Below are 20307 nucleotides of genomic sequence, written 5' to 3' on the forward strand. Positions count from 1 at the left end.
GGTTTTAAGTACAAAGACTTACTACGTTCATGAAATAAACACCACGATGTGATGTGGCACAGACCCTATTGCTTACACCAAATAAGTTACGAAGGAAGTGTTCCCACCACGCCTTCACTACCTACTGGCATTTTCTGTACCTAAATTGGGTTGTACTTATAATATGCGATATTTGTAAAATACTAATAAGTATGTTTTGTTTTAGTGGAAATGCTTTACTTGTGGGGGTAGGTGGTTCTGGGAAACAAAGTTTGACAAAGTTGGCTACATTCATTGCCAACTTTTCATTTTATCAAATCACACTAACGAGGTTAGTTTTTGTTATATTGTTTTCTAATTACTAATACCTATACAAAATAGTTCTTTGAGAATAATATTATAAATTTAAAAATGTTAGCATTTAATGTTTTACAAAAATACTTAGTTATTTGGTCCCAAACAATCAGGAATCAGGGTACGGAATTTGAATAATTAAATGAAATAAATAAGTAAACGCTCTTCTAAGGGACGGAACCCTTGGTGCCAAGTACGAATCAGACTTACATCTGACTCACACTTGGCCGGTTTTTTTTGTAGGAGTGTTTTCTAAAAAGCAGGTAGTTAAAATATAATAGCATGTTGACCTCTATTTTAAATCCTTTTAATATAATATGTAATAGAATTACTATCACAATCAAGATTAGACCATAAGGTTTTTTAATAAGACAAGTATGTTATAGGTCATACAACGTAAACAACTTCATGGACGATATTAAAGTTTTGTATCGCATAGCTGGCCTGCAAGGACAGGGGGTTTCATTCATATTCACAGACAATGACATAAAGGATGAGCAGTTTCTTGAGTTCCTTAACAACATCCTCAGCTCAGGAGAAATTGCTAATTTATTCGCTAAAGATGAAATGGGTAAGCAAAGCTTTTCTAGCGAAACATTTTTTGTCCATATTGCCTTATTAGCAAAATATTTTCATATTGCCCCTGCCCAGCACTAGGTTTGCTGAAAATTAATTTTAGATGGGAAACGCACTTTGAACAAGCGACGCAGGCGTGTTCTATGACGATTTTATAACAAGAATCACACGTGTCGAGCTTCGCGTTATAAAAAAATGTTTCCCTGTTTAGGTACATTTCCGAACGTTTTGAAGTTATCAATAAATTAACTTAAACATGAAACCAAATGATACAAATGAAAATACGAAACTACCTACGTGTTATGATCACGATACGTATCGTAACGTGTAAAGTTCTTGTTAGAATGTTAGCTTAACATGCATTCAGATAAAGTGCATTTTGTATCTATAGTTTTAGGAAATGTTATTTCTTTGATTAGATGAAATACTAAACGAATTGACGCCAATCATGAAGAAGCATGCTCCGAGAAGAATTCCAGTACCGGATGTGTTGTACGAGTATTTCATTATGCGTTCCAGGGCTAACTTGCATGTCGTTCTGTGTTTTTCGCCGGTAATAATCTATCTATAAACCTACTACTTTTATAAAATTGTAGTATTATCTAGTTTTTTCTGTACATTGCTCCCATTCAATCTCTTAAACATCAGATATCATCATAAACATCATCATAAACAACCGATCACGGCTCACTACAGAGCACGAGTCTCCTCTCAGAAACTAGAAGTATACCGAGCTGGCCAAGTGCGGATTGGTAGACTTCACACACCTTTGAGAACATTATGGAAAGCCCTCAGGCTTGCAGGTTTCCTTACGATGTTTTCCTTCACCGGTAAAGCAAGTGATATTTAATTGCTTAAAACGCACATAACTTCGAAGAGCTAGAGGTACGTGCCCGGGATCGAACCCCCGACCTCTCGAGTAGGAGGTGGACGTGTTAACCAGTAGGCTATCACAGTTTCATGTTAATTTTGGCTGTAACATTATTGAAACAATAAAGATTTATCGATTTATTTGTTTATTATTTATTTAATATTCAACCAGTTTAGCTTAATTAGGACTCAAGTTACGGTTCGACCCGATTCGATTCAATATTACTTTGGTATTTGTCAGGTGGGTGAGAAATTCCGCAGCAGGGCGCTAAAGTTCCCTGGACTTATTTCTGGTTCTACTATGGACTGGTTCCAAAAATGGCCGAGAGAAGCTCTAATAGAGGTGGCCCATCATTTCTTGTGGGAATTTAATGTAAGTAGTGATTAACATTCTTAGCGGTAATAAACATTTACATTTCAGGTTAAGAATAAAGATTAAAATTTTACCCTTAACCGTAATGACGTAGGTATGAATATGGAGTGTGCAACCCATTTTTCTTTTGATCGTCAAAATTTAATGGTGACCGGCTAATATGCAATTTAGCTCGCATCGAAACTAGTCTTGTGCATCTTTTCGAGCTTAAATTAGTTCCGTTTGTAATATAGCAGTATAGAATTGTTAGTTTAGTGCAGTTGTTTTGGCGTTTGTAAAGTTAGAAGCAATAAAAAAGTTAAGACATGCTGTTTTCCCACTTAAGGTTGTGTGCTCAACGGAGACCAAAGTACAGTTAATAGAAATTATGGGCACGGTGCAAGACAACGTGGCCGATACCTGCGTCATGTACTACGACAGGTTCCGTCGGCAGACGCACGTCACTCCCAAGTCTTATCTGTCCTTCCTCGAGGGATACAAGGTGCTGTATAAGGAGAAACACATGCACATTGCCGAGCTAGCTAGAAGGTAAGAGATTTTATTTCTATGATACGTATTCAAAGGAACGTGTAGCTTGGCTGCAACATCGCATATCAGTTGATAGCTCTAGGTAAGCAATGTTGTCCCAAGCAAGTCGGTAACTAGTTAACCGATTTTTGAAGTTGGAACTTCCAAGACTTGACCAGCACGTTAAGCCGTTGATCCTGGAATTAGAGGTCAGTATGGGTTTAATCAAAGTGAATCACGTTAGCCCGCCTATATTTAAGAACTCCATTGTCACCAGTAGAGACATGGGTTAACCTGTGATAGAATAAAAAAATACACGTACCTTTTTTTCGTAAAAAGCTGGTCAATTTTTGAATAATGTAGATCTAATTTATGCTGATTGCTACCATACAAGTTGCCATTATCTTCTGTAACAGTTAAAACAATATTTTTTCATCAAAAATTAAAAAAAAATGTCGTTATTTTAGAATGACAACTGGATTGGACAAACTCGTTGAAGCGGCCGCAAGTGTCGATATTTTGAAAAAGGAATTAGAAGTTAAAGAACTGGAGATCAAGGAAGCTACAGCTAAAGCCGAAGAAGTTAGTAGCTTTTCTCTAAACGTACCATTGGTATCATTGCACGAAACAAATTTTCTCCAATTTTCGTGCTCTTTTTAATCTTTTGATGATGGGCCGGATTAGTAATAAAAAAATAGGTTTAATCCTCTAATAATCATTTTTATGAATGTTGAATATAGTTTTACGGGTTTAAAAAAGGAAGAGATTCTTCTAAAGGATGTTTTATTTTTCTTAATTTGTTATTGATAAAATATACAGGTGTTAGCGGCTGTGGCAGAATCAGCAGCAGCGGCCGAGGTAGTGAAAGCGGAGGTGTTGGCAGTGAAGGATCGGGCGGTGAAGCTAGTGGGTGTGATTGCAGCAGAAACGGCCGTAGCTGAAGAGAAACTTGCGGCTGCTAAGCCTGCCTTGGAAGCTGCTGAGGCCGCTTTACTGGTAGGTATCCTTATTATTATCTCCATTAATTGAACAGTATTAATTAGCTTTACTTCTTATTTGATTTAAATCTTGTGACGGAGTTTTTTATTATAACTGATTCTTTTGGAACGTAGTCCATGTTTATTTTTCCCATAGTCATAGGAACTTAGGACATTATGTGAATTATGTATGGGTTCCAACTCCTCAATATTACCTAATGTTGCAGTGATACTGCCCACATAAATTGCTGAGACTGAGACTTTGCCGATTGCGATGCCGAAAAATTTTTTTATACTTTAGGTGAAGATTTTGTTGCTCTGTTTTTAGACAATCAATGCGGCTGATATCGCGACGGTGCGCAAACTGGGCAAACCACCATATCTCATTACATTGATCATGGATGCCGTCATACTCCTGTTTAGGAAACGAATTGATCCCATTAAGCCTGATCCTGAAAAACAATTCTTAACCGCTTCTTGGGCTGAGTCTTTAAAGGTAACTCAAAACGCTTCTCCAGTCTGTATATATTTTTTTTCATATTGATTTTTATCTGAAAGTAGGTGCCTATAATTTTTTTAATGTTGCAAATAAATAGGTGATGGCGGATGCAAGGTTTTTGAACAACTTGAAGTTTTATCCCAAGGATGAAATTAATGCTGAAATGGTGGACTTACTTCAACCATATTTTAGATACAGGTGCTTAAGAGAATGACACTTTAAAACTATCTAAGTATATAATTAATTTTCGTAGATTTTTAAATTTTCTGTTTGAAAACAAAAGGAAAGATTGTAGGTATGCCGCGTTATTTTTAGCGAAAATTCAGCTTTCAACTTGCGGCTAAAATATTTACGCTTCAAGAAGTATTTAGAACATGGATGGACATGACGCTTTTTATAATAATAATAATTGGCGTGGATGCTGTTTTTTATATTAAAATTATCTTCAATTTTCTGTCTTAATATTGTCTGGCTACTTTTTCCGTATTTTAAGTTTTTTGCATTTTACGATTTGTTTGACCTTTTACACAATTTCAGTCAGTACACATTCGAGGCAGCTAAGATCGCTTGCGGCAACGTGGCAGGTTTGATATCATGGACTATTGCCATGGCTCAGTTCTACGCGGTGAACAAGGACGTGCTGCCATTGAAAGCCAACCTCGCCGTCATGCAGGGCAAGTACCAGGCTGCCAAAAAGGAGTTGGAAGCGGCCGAGGCCTTGTTACAGGCTAAAGAGGTAAACTATGCATACTTTAATGAAATTTCGAGATTTATAGGTTGAAAAGTGTAGTTGATTTTAATCCAGGCTTGAGTTTAAAAAAAATTCAATGCATTGGTAACATTTAAAACCTAATCCTGGATTTAGATTAAGTCAATCGTTGTAAATAAACATTTTCATAGTTTTGTGAGTGTTACCATGTAATTAATATTATGATAGATAAATCTTGGGTCACCCAAATTCATTTCGGGTTCCGTTTTTCTGATGTTTAGCCTCCAACTTTTTCTGTTTTTAATTTTTCCGTACAATTGACATTGGATTTTTATAGTATTTGTTGCTGGGATTTGATCAAAGTAGCTTGATTTAGTAAAATACCTATTATTTTGACGAGAAATTTTCTGCGTTAGTCTACTTGGACTTAGTTGGATCTTTACGTAATATGATGAACATATTGGTTAGCTTGATTGGAATACCTTTGCAGAGGGAGTTGGCCGGTGTACAACGGCAATTCGAAGAGGCAATGTCGTTAAAGCAGGCCGTGTTAGACGACGCGGCTAAATGCCAGCAGAAAATGGACGCGGCTACTGCCCTCATTAATGGGTTGAGTGGCGAACGAGTTCGATGGACTGAACAGTCCGCCTTGTTCAAGTCTGAAATTGAGCGGCTTGTTGGCGACATACTACTACTTACCGGGTATTTTGATAATTATCAACTCCTTTAAAATCTCTTGAAAGATTTTATGCCTCTTTGCTACCTGTTATCTGTGAAAACCAACGGCCGGTTCGTAGTAGCCTCTTCCCTTCTGATCCTTGCATAGATTTTTTTTAGCTTTTATACTATACAGGTCCAGCGTCCACAGGTTTTTACTCTGATACAAGATATGATGAGGAGATATGAGGAGGAGATTTGAATGACAAATGGTAAAACCACATGCTCCTTCCAAGATCACTGCATATTAATTGCAATTAGGCAACATTCCAGTCAAAGGCTAACTTGAAAAAAAAACCAGCAAAAAAAATCGTCTGCTTTCGGTTCATATTATAATCGTCACGTATTTTCAGATTCTTATCATACACGGGACCATTCAACCAGGAGTTCAGATTATATTTGATCCAAAATTGGCTTCACGAACTATTGAGAAGAAAGATTCCTGTTTCCATGAATTTAAGCATTACAGATCAACTAACAGACGCTGCTACTGTACGTTAACGTTTTATCTATTTTTAAATTATGGACAACCATAATATATTACCTTATAAAAACTGAGTTGGCTATCACTACTTATATCATAAATATAGCCACGAATAATTAATTAACGAGATTTTTTGCATGGGTATATTTGAAGACTTCGAAAAAGGCATAAGCTATTTTTATACCATAAAATGAAATAGTTTCCACGTGATTTTCAAAACTAAAAGTCAATCCACATAGGCAAGAGCTAGTGCCGCTTTGGAGATCTGAATTGCGCTGTAACACGTCAGAGCAGACTAATGTGTTTGCACCTCTAATACCGAGGGATGTAATGAAATTGTAATGATTTGATTTAGATGGGTGAATGGAATTTGTGCGGCCTACCGACCGACGAATTGTCGGTGCAGAATGGAATTATCGTGACGAAGGCGGCACGCTTCCCATTGCTTATTGATCCACAAACACAAGGAAAGATTTGGATTAAGAACATGGAAAAGATGAATGATCTTATCGTTACTACTCTCAATCACAAGTATTTCAGGTGCGATCAATAACTTTGGTGTGTTATAATAAAAAGTTTAAACTCACAAACTTTGTCTCTATAATAATTCATTTATTTTGATGAGGCATGTTAGTGTACATGTGCAATTTATACTAGAAACTCGACGCTCGCTACTTCACCCGCGCCCACGCTTTTGCTGCGAACACGCATAATGGGCGCAATTATACGAGTACAGTCCTAGAGAATCATTTGATGAATGTAGACGATCAATTAAACTTTTTTGACTTTTAATTCCATAAATTGTTAAAGACCATAGATTGCAGTTTGGACAGTTTGTTAATAAAAAAAATTATTTCTTCAGAAATCATGTAGAAGATTGTGTATCTTTGGGAAGACCAATGTTGATCGAAGATGTAGCTGAGGAATTGGACCCTGCTCTGGATAATATTTTAGAGAAAAACTATATCAAAATCGGGTCTTCGTTCAAGGTTTGTAATCTTTCATCTTTAAATTTTTCTTAATGAACTATTTTATAATTATTGAATATTTGTAGGTAAAATTAGGTGATAAAGAAATTGATGTTACTGCTGGTCATAAAATTTATATTACTACGAAGCTTCCCAATCCAGCCTACACTCCGGAAATATCTGCTCGGACTTCTATCATAGACTTCACTGTCACAATGCAAGGTAGGTACACTACTATTTTGTTTATCATTCATTTTATATTGTGCGATGTTTTGGATTTTGATACTTTTTATCTTTCTGGTGTTGCTGTGAAATTCAGAATGAAAAGTTCGATTCCAGTCTGGAACCTATTTACTAGCGAAATCATAATACCAACTGATTTGGCGTTTTGGTACTTGCACCGGGTGCAGGGTTACACCCTGATAGGGGAGACCAAACGGCCGGGGGTCAGAGCGACAGGTTGAGAAATCGGCGGACTATCCTAACCGAGTCTAGCAAGACCGCTTTATTTAACTTTGACTGCTAGACTGAATCTTTACTTAAGGTTAAGAGTGGTCACAGTTAAGTTGGCTATCACTTAAAGATGCTCACTGATAAATTAAACTATGTAAAACAGGTCTGGAAGACCAACTATTAGGTCGAGTGATCTTGACAGAGAAAGCGGAAATGGAAGCCGAACGAACTCAGTTGATAATGGACGTAACAGCCAATCGCCGCAAGATGCAGGAGCTGGAAGCTAATCTGCTGCACAAGCTGACCACTATACAGGGCTCTCTGGTTGAGGACGTATCACTGATCCAAGTGTTGAATATCACCAAGTCTACAGCAACTGAGGTAGAGGATATTATAAATTCAAGGGAAATAGTAGTTGAGAAAATCACTATCAGAAATTCAGAAACAGCCTTTATACCTTCTTCGTCCTATCATCTGAATGGATTTTGATGATTCTATATTGAATGACTAACTTGTTCCTGCCATATCCTGCATTTTACGAATCTGTCATCTCGATAGCACGGAACTTGTGATTATCGTTTTAGAATCGTTGATGTATGGTTAAATTCACAGTACTCTTCCTACAACTGTGATTTGCTTCCTCTTTTGTGATTCAAATCGCTAGAATATGGATATGCCCTTCTTGTTTCTATTTCCCTCTCCAACTTTAATATAGATACCTTCAAATCTAGATTGAATAGATATTTTCCAGGTAAGAATGTTGTACCTTTTGCATTAACTTTTAGGTAAAAGAAAAATTAGACACGGCAAAAGAAACTGAATTGAAGATCAACGTTGCCCGTGAGGAGTTCAGGCCGGTAGCGACGCGCGGCTCCGTGCTATACTTCCTCATATGTAATATGTCCCTCGTATGCAATATGTATCAGACCTCACTCGCGCAATTCCTCGAAAGATTTGATATATCCATGGAGCGGTCTCCGCAAAGCCTTATTACTTTCAAGAGAATCGGCTTCATTATCGAGTATTTGGTAAGTGAAATCATTTTTTTAAATATAAGACTAGCGGAATCCAATCTTCACCATAAACGACAGCAGTATTTTACTAGATCTATCTCGTGTACTTAAGTTTCGTCCGTTCGGAAGAATTGTATTCAGTTACTTAGGTTACTTTTCTTTCATAACTTTTTGCCTATAGTTGTAAAGAATACAACGTTTCGTATAAATAAAGTAATAATGATATCTCTTATTTTGATCCAGACGTATGATGTATGGAAATACATCAGTCGTGGTTTTTATGAGAAGCACAAGTATTTGTTTACATTGCTCTTAACTTTGAAGATTGATCTTCAACGAGAATATGTGACTTATGATGAATTTCAGACATTTATTAAAGGTAAATGGAAGAATTATTGTTAATGTTTGAGATTATGTTAGTTATTTTGGTCGAGATAACTGCTATATTTTGAGTTCTTAATTTTGAGTGCTTAATTTAACAGTCGTGATATATTGATTGTTAAATAAAATAATCGCTTCTATTGAATGAGTAACAAATATCTAAATTTTTTTAAATGACATAGGTGGTGCAGCGTTGGATTTAAATGCCTGCCCTCCAAAACCATTTAAATGGATAACCGATATGTCATGGCTGAATCTAGTGCAATTAGCTACACTGCGTCAGTTCACTAATATACTAGAGCAGGTTAATAATAATGAAAAAGGTTGGAAAGCTTGGTACGTATGTAACGTATTTTTTGATAATTTAATACCCTTGTATGAGCCAACTGCCACCTGTATATGTGGCTGAGACCTTCTTGTAAATAAAGATGCATGTAGCAAAAGGCCTCTTCCAGTTTACACATTAACATTACGGGTATAATCATAGTTCTAAAAATAAACTGCGTATATTTAATTTAATTTCATATCAAAAATAATATTGAAGGTTTGATAAGGAAGCTCCTGAAGACGAACCACTGCCTGATGGATATCATACTTTGGACGTTTTTCGTAAACTCTTGATTGTACGAGCTTGGTGTTCTGATCGAGCTTTGGCACAGAGCTTGTGAGTACATTCAATTTAGTCGAGTAGACTCGTAGCAAAACCTATGACAAATAGACCCCCCATTTGTCATAGGTTTTGCTACAGCCAATGTTGAGAGTGACAAGTCATTTGGTTAAGTAGTTACCGTCCTCCATAGCCAGTCACTAAATAAAATACTTACCATAATTTTTAAATGGTCTAGGATACACGTCAAGGCCGGAATGAAATGCAATGATTGGTGTTTGCACGACTGAGATCTGGATAAATCTCTGCTCCATCAGTCATTCATCACTCATGATTTACGGAATTGACTGATATAGAACCTCTAATCACTTAACACCATAATAATCTAAATAATAATGTTTTGAATGTATTTTTTTTTAGAAAATATGTAACATATTCTATGGGTGCCAAATATTCTGAAGCTGTTATTGTGAATTACGAGGTAAAAGTATTTCTCAATTCGTATAATATTTTTGATATTTTAGAATGATTTAATCTCTTAAAGATAAATAAGTAGTTTTCTTGAATTGGTAACTTGTAACAATCTCTATTAATTCGTACTCTTACACTAGTGGGTTAAAGAACATATAACTGAAGTAAGAGTAATCAGCCAATAAGAATGATGATTGCCATTATCGCAATAATGATTATATTATAGGCAATGGTGATAGAGTCTCGACCTCTGGTACCACTAATCGGGTATTTATCCATGGGTTCGGATCCTACGCCGTCCATCGAGATAACGGCCAAACGTCTGGAATGCCTTTGCTCGTCTATATCGATGGGCCAGGGACAGGAGGTTCATGCTAGGAAGCTCATAGACCGCGCTCTCAAAGAGGTAAATATACCATCGATCAATTAAACTTAAAGAAACTGCTTATATTACGTGCCATTTTCAATTTTTTTATGTTTATTTAAGACGGAATTAAACAGTTTATTGATAGTTCACTGGTTCAGAATAGATACTTAATATTCAATGCTGTGACGATGAATGTAGCAGTGATTCCCACATTGACTGCTATAGTCGAGTTAACTGTAGAGTTAACTGTCGGAAAAGACCAGACAATTTCTTCAAATAATAACGTTACCAAGTAACTTATTGATATTAATTTAAGCCATTATGCGATTAACTAGACGTTTTTTTTAATAAATGTCTTGATTCGTCTTATCAAATCATATTGTTTTTTTTTAAACAGGGATTGTGGGTGCTACTCCAGAATTGCCATTTAGGCTTAGAGTACATGGTTGAGGTTATGGAACAATTTTCTGAATTGGAAAAAGAACCAGAAAAAGTTCACGAAACATTCAGACTGTGGATCACAACGGAAGTTCACGAAAAGTTCCCTATTACACTTCTCCAAATGTCTATAAAATATACTTGTGAACCCCCATCAGGTGATTAAGTTACATACATGCTCTTTACGTTTTTCGTATTTTTGAGTTGTAAAGTTTTTAAGTCTGGATCTGTTGAAACTACAAAGTTTCACTGGCACTTTTTTGACTAAATTGTTTAGGGATTTTTATCTGATAAGTAGTCGACCAACAATTAGTACAGTTTTGTAAAGTGTATCCACATTAAATTTCATTAAATTCACTCATGATTATTTCTGTAATAGCCAATTTACATTCACGATTTTGTTTCTTCCGTCAAGGAATAAAGGCTGGATTGATGAGGACGTACGATTCCATGAGTCAAGACTTCCTCGATTACAGTGACAGTGCTTTCTACCTGCCAATGATATACACGATTTCTTTCCTGCACACTGTGGTGCAAGAACGACGCAAGTTTGGACCTCTGGGCTGGAATATACCTTATGAGTTTAACTCGGCGGATTGGTTGGCTTCTTGTATGTTCGTACAGAATCACTTGGATATGTTGGAACCTGGTCAGAGTGTTAGTTGGACTACAGTACGGTAAGTTTTTAGAGAAACATAATTATTTACTTACTTATCAATTTTTAGTTAGGCTTTATTAGAGAAAACCATCGTCCATTACCCATATTGAGACACCCAATCCAATTGGGGCTTTAATCGGCTAATATAAATGAAGGAAGAGTGAATAAGCATGTTCTTAGCATGCTACGCTGAGACCTCTCAGTAGATAGACGGATGATTTAAATTCTCAAGTGAGTTGCTGGTAGCTGGTAACCACGCCGACACTGGTTACAAGCGTCAAAACAACGTGTTCTGTTGCAGTCCTTGCCAAGAAAGGTCTTTCTTGGGGTGACGACGCCAAAATTTTATTACTTCTTTCTTATGTTATCTAGTTACATGGTGTCAGCTGTGCAGTATGGTGGCCGTGTAACGGACGATTATGATAATCGTCTGCTGAGCACATTCTGTAAAGTATGGTTGACAGAACAACTATTCTCTGACGACTTCCAATTTTATAAGAACTACGGTATCATGAAGTTCAAGAATATTCCAGAATACATTGAAGAAATTGAGAAGATGAAGACTACTGATCCGCCTCAAGCTTATGGTTTGCACACAAACGCTGATATAACGTAAGTACTTTATAAAGCTACATACACGTGGCTCTTTTGATTTCTGTAAGCTCAGAGTCATTCAGCGGGCGATGGAGAGAACTATGTTGTATCCGTAGGAGAACCAGTAACTGAAATAGCTCAGCGGATTGCGAAGCTAAAGTGGCAATGGGTGAGGCACATAGATTGAAAAATCAATACACTTCGGGGTCCTAAGGTACTTTAATGGCAACCTCGCGCCAGAAAGTGCAGCATTGAAAGAATACCATCCCCCTCTCTCATGTTCAGCAGTGGACACCAATCAGTTGACGATGATAATAGTGATGAATCTGGTGTGGCAATCAACCTAGTAAATTGAATTAGTAATTTTATAAAACCAACGATAATATTACAGCTATCAAAGAAATCTGACTCAGGAACTGCTCGATACAATCTTATCAATTCAACCGAAGGAATCTAGTTCCGGTGGTGGCGAAACTCGGGAAGCTTCAGTGTACAGGCAAAGTAAAGAGATGCTAGAAAAAGTACCACCTAACTTCGATCCTCACGAGGTTAAAGAGAGGTAAGCTGTTAACTTAAGCACGATGGCAGCATGGCAAGAGTGTGTGACTCGTATTTAACTGGGCTTATTTTTATTTAAATACAGGTTGAGGTTCTACGGTATTCTGAACTCAATGGTAATATTCTTAAGGCAAGAGATTGACAGGATGCAAAAAGTAATAACATTAGTGAGAACTACGCTTAAAGATTTACTTCTCGCTATTGACGGAACAATCATCATGAATGAGGTACCTTTTTAAATTTTAACAGTGCTTAATTACCTATGTACTTTATTGCAAAGTTCATTACAACGAACTCTATGCGGTGTTACGACTCAGAACTAATAATTTTAATTGTTTATCGTTTTTGAATAGGTCCATAGCATGCATAGATAGTGTAATCTGTTTTAGTATTTTATTCGTTTACTGATTAGCTTTACCTTATAAATTAAGATTTAAAAAAATACATTCTTCAGAATAATTATCATTATTGTAGAATTTTTTTGGTGATGAAATCAATGTATAAGGCCTAAGGAGTCGACTTAGATAGTCTAAGCGCATAATGGCCCTTTCACAAATGTCGTCTCTCGTACTTAATTTCCTTTTTGTCATTCCTCAAAATGTCTTTTTCTCATAATGCTCTTTTCTCATAAAGTTCTTTTCTCAAAATCTCCTTTTGTCAGTATGTTTTAAACAAGTAACAAATAAGAATCCCCATCAAAATCCTACAAAACTTATTATATACGACAATATATCAATACATGGAATTGAAATCTAGCAGTTTAATTACTTCAGTTCACTACCTATAGAGGTGTATCTATAATTTTGTATTATGCACCTTAATTTTTAATTTAGATTTATCGCTTTTCAAATTCCTTTATCAGGCCGAGTAGTGTGTACCATGGGCCTATAATTTACATTTTTGAATTGCAGGCTCTCAGGGACTCCCTCGATAGCATTTATGACGCGAAGGTGCCGAAAATCTGGCAAAAGGGTTCTTGGTCATCGTCCACACTCGGTTTCTGGTTCACCGAGTTTTTGGAACGGAACATACAGTTTTCCACGTGGTGCTTCCAAGCTAGACCCTTTTCATTCTGGATGACTGGATTCTTCAATCCTCAAGGTAAATGAATTATTTTTTAATATTTCAACTCTTCGTGTATAATGTTTTCTTTAGCAATTATTAAAAACTTTTCAGTTTTTTTTTACTGTTTGTGCTTTGAGTAGAAGATGTTGAGGACACATTTTTCATAGACTTAGGACATGACGTGCGCACGCGTTACCTCAACACCAGCTTTCTGCCATTCGCCACTTATAAATAAATTAGGTACATACATTGAATGAAGATGCGATTTTTGAATGTGCCCAATCGATTTTAGAAAATGGCGACGACTTAGATGTATAATCAGTACTTCAAACAATTACTTAGATTGATTTTTTTAGGGTTTTTAACGGCTATGCGTCAAGAAGTAACCAGAGCGCATAAGGGATGGGCGCTGGACATGGTCGCTCTCCACAACGATGTGACCAAATTTATGTTAGACGAAATTAAGGCACCACCTAACGTTAGTAAAATTCCTTTTTCTATTAAATTTGGATACTGATTTAGTCAGATCAGTGAATAACTGAATATGGCTAAAATTTAACCCTATTTAATCATTGAGATCTCTTTCCAACTTCTTCTCGTCGTCTGTAATAAATTACAATCTTAAATCTTCATAAAAATATTCTCCTTTTCTTTGTGCATTATACCTACTTTTAAAAATCCTGACAATAATACAACAGTTTATCTAAGGCCCATTTGCACCAAACTGCTTAGTCTGATTTAGTTAAATTCAAAAAAAATTCAAAATTCAAATTATTTTTATTCAATTAAACTTTTACAAGTGCTTTTGAATCGTCAAAATAATCTACCACTGGTTCGGAATGCTGTTCCTACCGAGAAGAACCAGCAAGAAACTCGGCGGTTGCTCTTTTCAAATGTACAATTTACAATAATATGCCATACTGTATACAAGCAATTGCAGCGCCGTATATTGCTGGAGCGAATCAAATCCAAGCTTTTTTGTCATTTACATAATCTTCGATTGTATAATAAGCTTTTTCCAGGAGCATACTTTTAATAGATTTTTTAAACTTGTGTAAAGGCAAGTCTAAAATTGATTGTGGAATTTTATTATAAAATATTACACTCATTCCCACAAACGATTTTCCCACTTTCCTGAGGCGGAGCGTAGGATATGCGAGCCTATTACGGTTTCTAGTTTGCCGGTCGTGGAAATCACCGATTTTTTTGTAACTATGAATGTTTTGTCGTACAAAAATTATATTAGCGTAAATATATTGAGAAGCTACTGTAAGAATACCTATTTCCTTAAATTTCTCTCGTAGGGAATCGCGCGGTTTTAAATTATAGATTGCGCGTATTGCCCTTTTTTGTAATACGAAAATTTTTCCAATATCTGCCGCTTTACCCCATAGTAAGATTCCGTAAGACATAATACTGTGAAAATAGGCAAAATATACAATTTTTGCAGTTTCCACATCAGTTATCTGTCGAATCTTTCTAACAGCGTAAGCAGCAGAGCTGAGTTTACCAGCAAGTGTTGATATATGGGCGTTCCATTGAAGCTTTGCATCTAAAGTTATCCCTAGGAACACGGTAGTTTCTTCTACTTTCAACATATCCTTATTTACCATTAAATTAAAATCATTTGCCGTCTTAGTATTGGGCAATGCGAATTCGACACACTTAGTTTTCTTTGCATTTAAAAGCAAATTATTAACAGTAAACCAATGAGTAACCTGCGATATGGTTCTATTTACATCGTCAAAATTATTATAATTTCTATCGACTTTAAAAATCAAAGACGTATCATCAGCAAATAGTACAATATCGCAATCATTTTGGACGAAATATGGTAAATCGTTTATATATACCAAAAACATGAAGGGACCTAAGATAGAGCCTTGTGGAACACCCATTAGTGAGGCTGATCCGGATGACTTCACATCATTTACACATACAGTTTGTATACGATCACTGAGGTAGGACGCAATGAGACTAAGCGCAGAGTCTTTGATTCCATAGTGGTTCAATTTAGCCAAGAGAGTCTCATGCGAAACGCAATCGAATGCTTTAGACAAATCACAGAAAATTCCAATAGCATTCTGTGAGTTCTCCCATGCATCGAATATATGCTTTAAAAGCATTGCGCCCGCATCGATTGTTGATCGACCTTTAGTAAAACCATACTGCTCCGAATGAAGTAATTTATTCAGATTAAAGTGCTGGAGCAGTTGGTTGAGCATAATTTTTTCAAATATCTTGCTAAAAGTCGGTAAAATTGAAATTGGCCTGTAATTATTTGGGTCAGTTTTACTACCCGATTTAAAAAGAGGAATTAATTTACTGTATTTCATAAGATCTGGAAAGGATCCTGAATCTACGGACTCATTAAAGATTAGAGTAAGATATGGAGCAACAATATCAATAATATTGCTGATTACTTTTACTGAAATTCCCCATAGGTCTCCGGTTTTTTTGTACTGTAGCGATTTGAATACTTTAACAATATCATATGGGGTAACGTGTTCAAATTTAAATTATACACTGCACTCAGAAACATTGCTCCTTAGAAGAGTGTAGGCTTCCGTTGGCGACGAGTTAAGGGAACTGGTAGTGGTTACTGGAATGTTTCGAAAAAAGTCCTCAAATACGTTTGCTATTTCTAAGTCGGAGTCAGTAATATGGTTGTTAATTTTAAGTTCCAATTTATTATTTTCCACTTTACGTTTCCCAGTTTCATCTGTGATGATATCCCAAGCTGCTTTGATTTTATTATCAGAATTAATAATTTTCTGTTTTATGTGAATTGACTTAGCTTGTATGCAAACATTTCTAAATAATTTTGAATAATTTCTTACATACTGAACAAATGTTGGGGTATAATTATATTGCTTTTCTGCATACAAGTCAAACAGCTTGTTCCTACTTTTATAAATGCCAGCAGTAGCCCACTCACTAAATTTAAGATTTTTAAACAATCTTTTTTCTATGACTTTAAAAATACAATTAAATTGGGAGTTTATACAGCTAAAAAAAGCTTTATAGAGTTCATCCGGACCACCCTGTGTAAGGTCAATTGTAGGTAAAGTAGATAAAATATTGAGTTTGAATTGCCTTACTTTTTTGGTGGTGACTGGCCTATACTTTATAACTTTTATTATATTTTGTTGAGAGCTGGGAACAGATATCATTTGTCCACAGTGGTCGGATCTAAGAGTGGTGATAATGGATTTTTTAACAATTTTACAATCACCAAAAATGTTATCAATACAAGTAGCTGAAGTTGCAGTTACACGTGTGGGCTCAACAAAAATGTTTTCTAAATTAAAACTTTTAAATAAGTTAAGTAATCTGTCTGTAAAGGAGGTGTGAAGTAAAATATCAATATTAAAGTCTCCACAAATCAATATTTTTTTTGATGACCTACATATCCGCCTCAGTGCCTCCTCCATAACGTCCTCAAACAGAGAAAAGTCACCCGAAGGAGGTCGGTATGCGCAAACTATAATATATCGCTCCAGCTCAACACAGGACAGCTCAATAGTGCGTTCAACCGAAAGATTAAGAATGTCTTTTCGTTCCTTGTAATTAATGTTGTTGCGGGTTATTATCATAGATCCTCCGCGAATAGCCTTCTTTCTTGTGAACGCACTTGACAATGAATAATTTCCAAGATTGACAATTAATTGATAACTATTGAGCCAATGCTCAGTAAGGCATAGAATATCGATATCTAATTTTTTTATAAAAAGTTCAATTTCATATTCTTTTCCAGACAAGCCCTGTATATTTTGGTGTACAAGATTAATCATACATTGCTTGTCTGTTGTATTACTACTTGATTTAAAATTTTTACCATCCTTGCCGGTGAGGCTCTGTATGTTTTGATGTACAGTATTCATTTTACAGAGCTCCTCCGTTGTCTTACTATCTAGTTTAAACAAGCAATAGGGTTCCTAATAGTACATAAACCATTGCTTGAGTCAATAATTGAAATATTAGTACTGGAAGTACTCGAGTCAATACAGAAAATATTAGTACTAGACGTACGGTTTGTATAAGAGTCAAGAGACTTTGTTACAACACTTGTAACTGAATCATTTAAATTATATGCTAATAGTGAAGCAATATGCATCTTGCATCTCTTTGGAAGATGCATACTGTCACCGGTCAATCTAAACTTATTAGTAAAACTATTAATATCAAAGTAAGAAATAGCTTCGCTATAATATTTTGTCAGATTATACATTTTCAAATTTAATGTATGTATATTCTCATTTTGTTGTTTATTAAATGTACCAGAATAAGGAAAGGCACACAAGACAAATTTACATTTGGTTTTCTCATGTAAAATTAGTAATTTTTGAATGCATTTTACAATCTGTTGTTTTTTGACTTGTAAACCGTCCCCAAACAACAATATGACATTTGTATTGCTATCCAATGATTTTTCATTTAAATTATTAATTAAATGGTAAAAAGTAGCACCAGGGGAACATCTATTAATCACTGAATGCTTTAAGTAATAGCTCATCATGGAGCCGAGCCCTCTACCTAAGCTGTCAGAAATAATTACAGTTTGTTTTATTGGCTTAGTTGAGGGATTCATATTGTCTGGTGAAGGAACCGTAACATCTATGCTACACTGCTCTGGGCAAGTATCTGCTTTCACAGGGAGCACTGTAGAGCTATTTTGGCAAATTATAGGTACATTTGGAGAACAATCATACCTATTTGTTAATGACTCAAAACGAGCCATGTTGTAGTTACTTAATGTTAACAATTGGTCCGCTGCCAGTATTTGCTCATGGACCTGTTTTTGTGACAGCTCGTATAGGTCGGTAACTTTATGAAGAGACTGAGTCAATTTGGAAATTTCATCATTTAGGGTTTGAACATCCACATCATATTTATTCTGCAGTTCAGTTAAGGATATGCAACAAGCATCAAGCTTATTTACTAATTGGGAACGTTCCTTTTGTAATGATGAAATATTTCTTGTATAGGTTTTATGACATTTTGTCAATCTTTGTGTTTTCCTGATAATTTTGTTAAGTTTAATATATTTTTTTATTTTATTATGGCTATTTAAGTTTACTAAGTTATCTTCCCGTAGTGGATTAGTATCACTAGCACAAGGACTGTCACATGTCAGATCGATGGTCATTACTGGCGCTATTGAGGATGAAGTGAGCAGTTCGTCATATAAGTTATTTGTGTCCTTTGCTTCATAACTTTGCAATTGAGACTGAAGGTCATCAATTGTTTTCTGAGCCCTACTCAATTCATTCTCTAACATAGAAATCTTGCTAAGAGCCTCATCGTATGTTTGGATGCACTGATTGAATGAGCCAACTGCATCCTGGAGTTGGTCCCGTTCCTCGAGTACCAGAGTATGAACTTTATTCAAGTCAGCTAGTTCAGCCTTTTTGTAACATGGTCAATTTTTGCGAATTTTATTCCAGAAAAAAACCAGACAGAAATAGAAAATTTAACTTTGATTTAAAAGATTGCTGCAAGTGGCTCTAAATTTTTATACTTATAGATTTCAAATTTTTAGGAGGGCGTGTTCGTACACGGCCTTTTCCTCGACGGTGCAGGATGGGATCGCCGCAACTTGCGCCTGTGCGAGTCGACACTCAAAGTGCTGTATACGCAACTACCAGTCGTGCACGTCTACGCTATCAACTCTACTGCGCCTAAAGACCCTAAGCTTTATCAGGTCAGCAATATCACGTCACAATGTTATTTCATTACAGTTGTAGCACCGAACGCAGTAAGATGTGTCACAATCCTTTGTTCCAATCAATCCCATCCACTCGATGACTGCTACAACCTACTGCAATGAAAAGAAAATGTATCTATTTTTAACAATAACAAAATGTTACTTTCTGCAAAAAGTTATGGTCACAGAGAGACGTGCGGTCTAGTTGTGACAACTCGTATCAATCGATTGCGATTGTTGAGCAACGTTGACCCAAGTCGCTAACTGGATGCGTGACCGCTTTGGAGGTCTGTATTTGGCCTTTTATTCCCTCCATGGTTCGGAGAGCATGTTAAGCAATCGGCCCCAGTTATTATCACTAACATCAGCTGATAAACCCCAAGTATAGTGTAAACTTAGGAGTTCTCTTAGTGAGATGTTGTATGCGGAAATACCTGGGAATTCACCGCATTACTATCCCAAGAGAGCTCCTGCCATTATGTGATTAATAGAAAGGAGACACAACCCTCAGCAATGAAGAAATGGCTATAAAGAAGAATGGTCGCATCGTCCCCATTGCTTCAGTGCAACATAGGGTCTATCTAATGAAACTTTTGATTGTAAAAAACATTATCCCTTACATTCAATAGCTATTAACCTACCTTAAAGTGTCTTTAATCAGTATATTTTTGTTTTAGTGCCCAGTATATAAGAAACCTTTCCGTACGGGTTTAACATTTATAACCCCGTTGTGGCTACCTACAATTAAGAACCCTGATCACTGGATACTGAGAGGGGTGGCCATTTTGTGTGATATCAAGTAAAGTGGTGTTTATCAAGAAACACTTGTATCGCTGCAGAGTGCTTTACGTCAAAATGGGAATTTTAGTATAATGATATTTTCCAATATCTTCAAGACTTGAACTTGTCAGTCACTATTTTTATATAGTTTTTATTAGGTACTCTTTTTACTTTTAGTATAGTATTATTATTATTTATTTAA

The 20307-nt window shown here is 36.0% G+C and overlaps 1 protein-coding gene across 1 annotated transcript in view; it reads left to right on the top strand.

Moving 5' to 3' along the window:
* The window catches only part of LOC123870022 (dynein axonemal heavy chain 8), a 50033-nt gene extending 29752 nt beyond the window's left edge, over positions 1–20281 (top strand). The window contains exons 60-90 of the mRNA XM_045913181.1: positions 206–310; positions 720–904; positions 1329–1462; positions 2021–2152; positions 2478–2680; positions 3127–3241; positions 3479–3655; positions 3965–4132; positions 4233–4333; positions 4673–4871; positions 5335–5546; positions 5915–6053; positions 6401–6585; positions 6908–7034; positions 7100–7235; positions 7630–7847; positions 8252–8494; positions 8723–8858; positions 9043–9196; positions 9405–9524; positions 9888–9948; positions 10165–10344; positions 10703–10901; positions 11159–11420; positions 11774–12013; positions 12387–12554; positions 12639–12780; positions 13465–13654; positions 13975–14096; positions 19161–19322; positions 20003–20281. Of these exons, the coding sequence (XP_045769137.1) occupies positions 206–310; positions 720–904; positions 1329–1462; positions 2021–2152; positions 2478–2680; positions 3127–3241; positions 3479–3655; positions 3965–4132; positions 4233–4333; positions 4673–4871; positions 5335–5546; positions 5915–6053; positions 6401–6585; positions 6908–7034; positions 7100–7235; positions 7630–7847; positions 8252–8494; positions 8723–8858; positions 9043–9196; positions 9405–9524; positions 9888–9948; positions 10165–10344; positions 10703–10901; positions 11159–11420; positions 11774–12013; positions 12387–12554; positions 12639–12780; positions 13465–13654; positions 13975–14096; positions 19161–19322; positions 20003–20128 (5041 nt within the window). The 3' untranslated portion in view covers positions 20129–20281. The remainder of the gene's footprint in view (positions 1–205; positions 311–719; positions 905–1328; positions 1463–2020; positions 2153–2477; positions 2681–3126; positions 3242–3478; positions 3656–3964; positions 4133–4232; positions 4334–4672; positions 4872–5334; positions 5547–5914; positions 6054–6400; positions 6586–6907; positions 7035–7099; positions 7236–7629; positions 7848–8251; positions 8495–8722; positions 8859–9042; positions 9197–9404; positions 9525–9887; positions 9949–10164; positions 10345–10702; positions 10902–11158; positions 11421–11773; positions 12014–12386; positions 12555–12638; positions 12781–13464; positions 13655–13974; positions 14097–19160; positions 19323–20002) is intronic.
* Positions 20282–20307: the final 26 nt, after the last annotated feature.

Source organism: Maniola jurtina, chromosome 2 (assembly GCF_905333055.1).
Source record: "Maniola jurtina chromosome 2, ilManJurt1.1, whole genome shotgun sequence".
NCBI classification, from domain to species: domain Eukaryota; kingdom Metazoa; phylum Arthropoda; class Insecta; order Lepidoptera; family Nymphalidae; genus Maniola; species Maniola jurtina.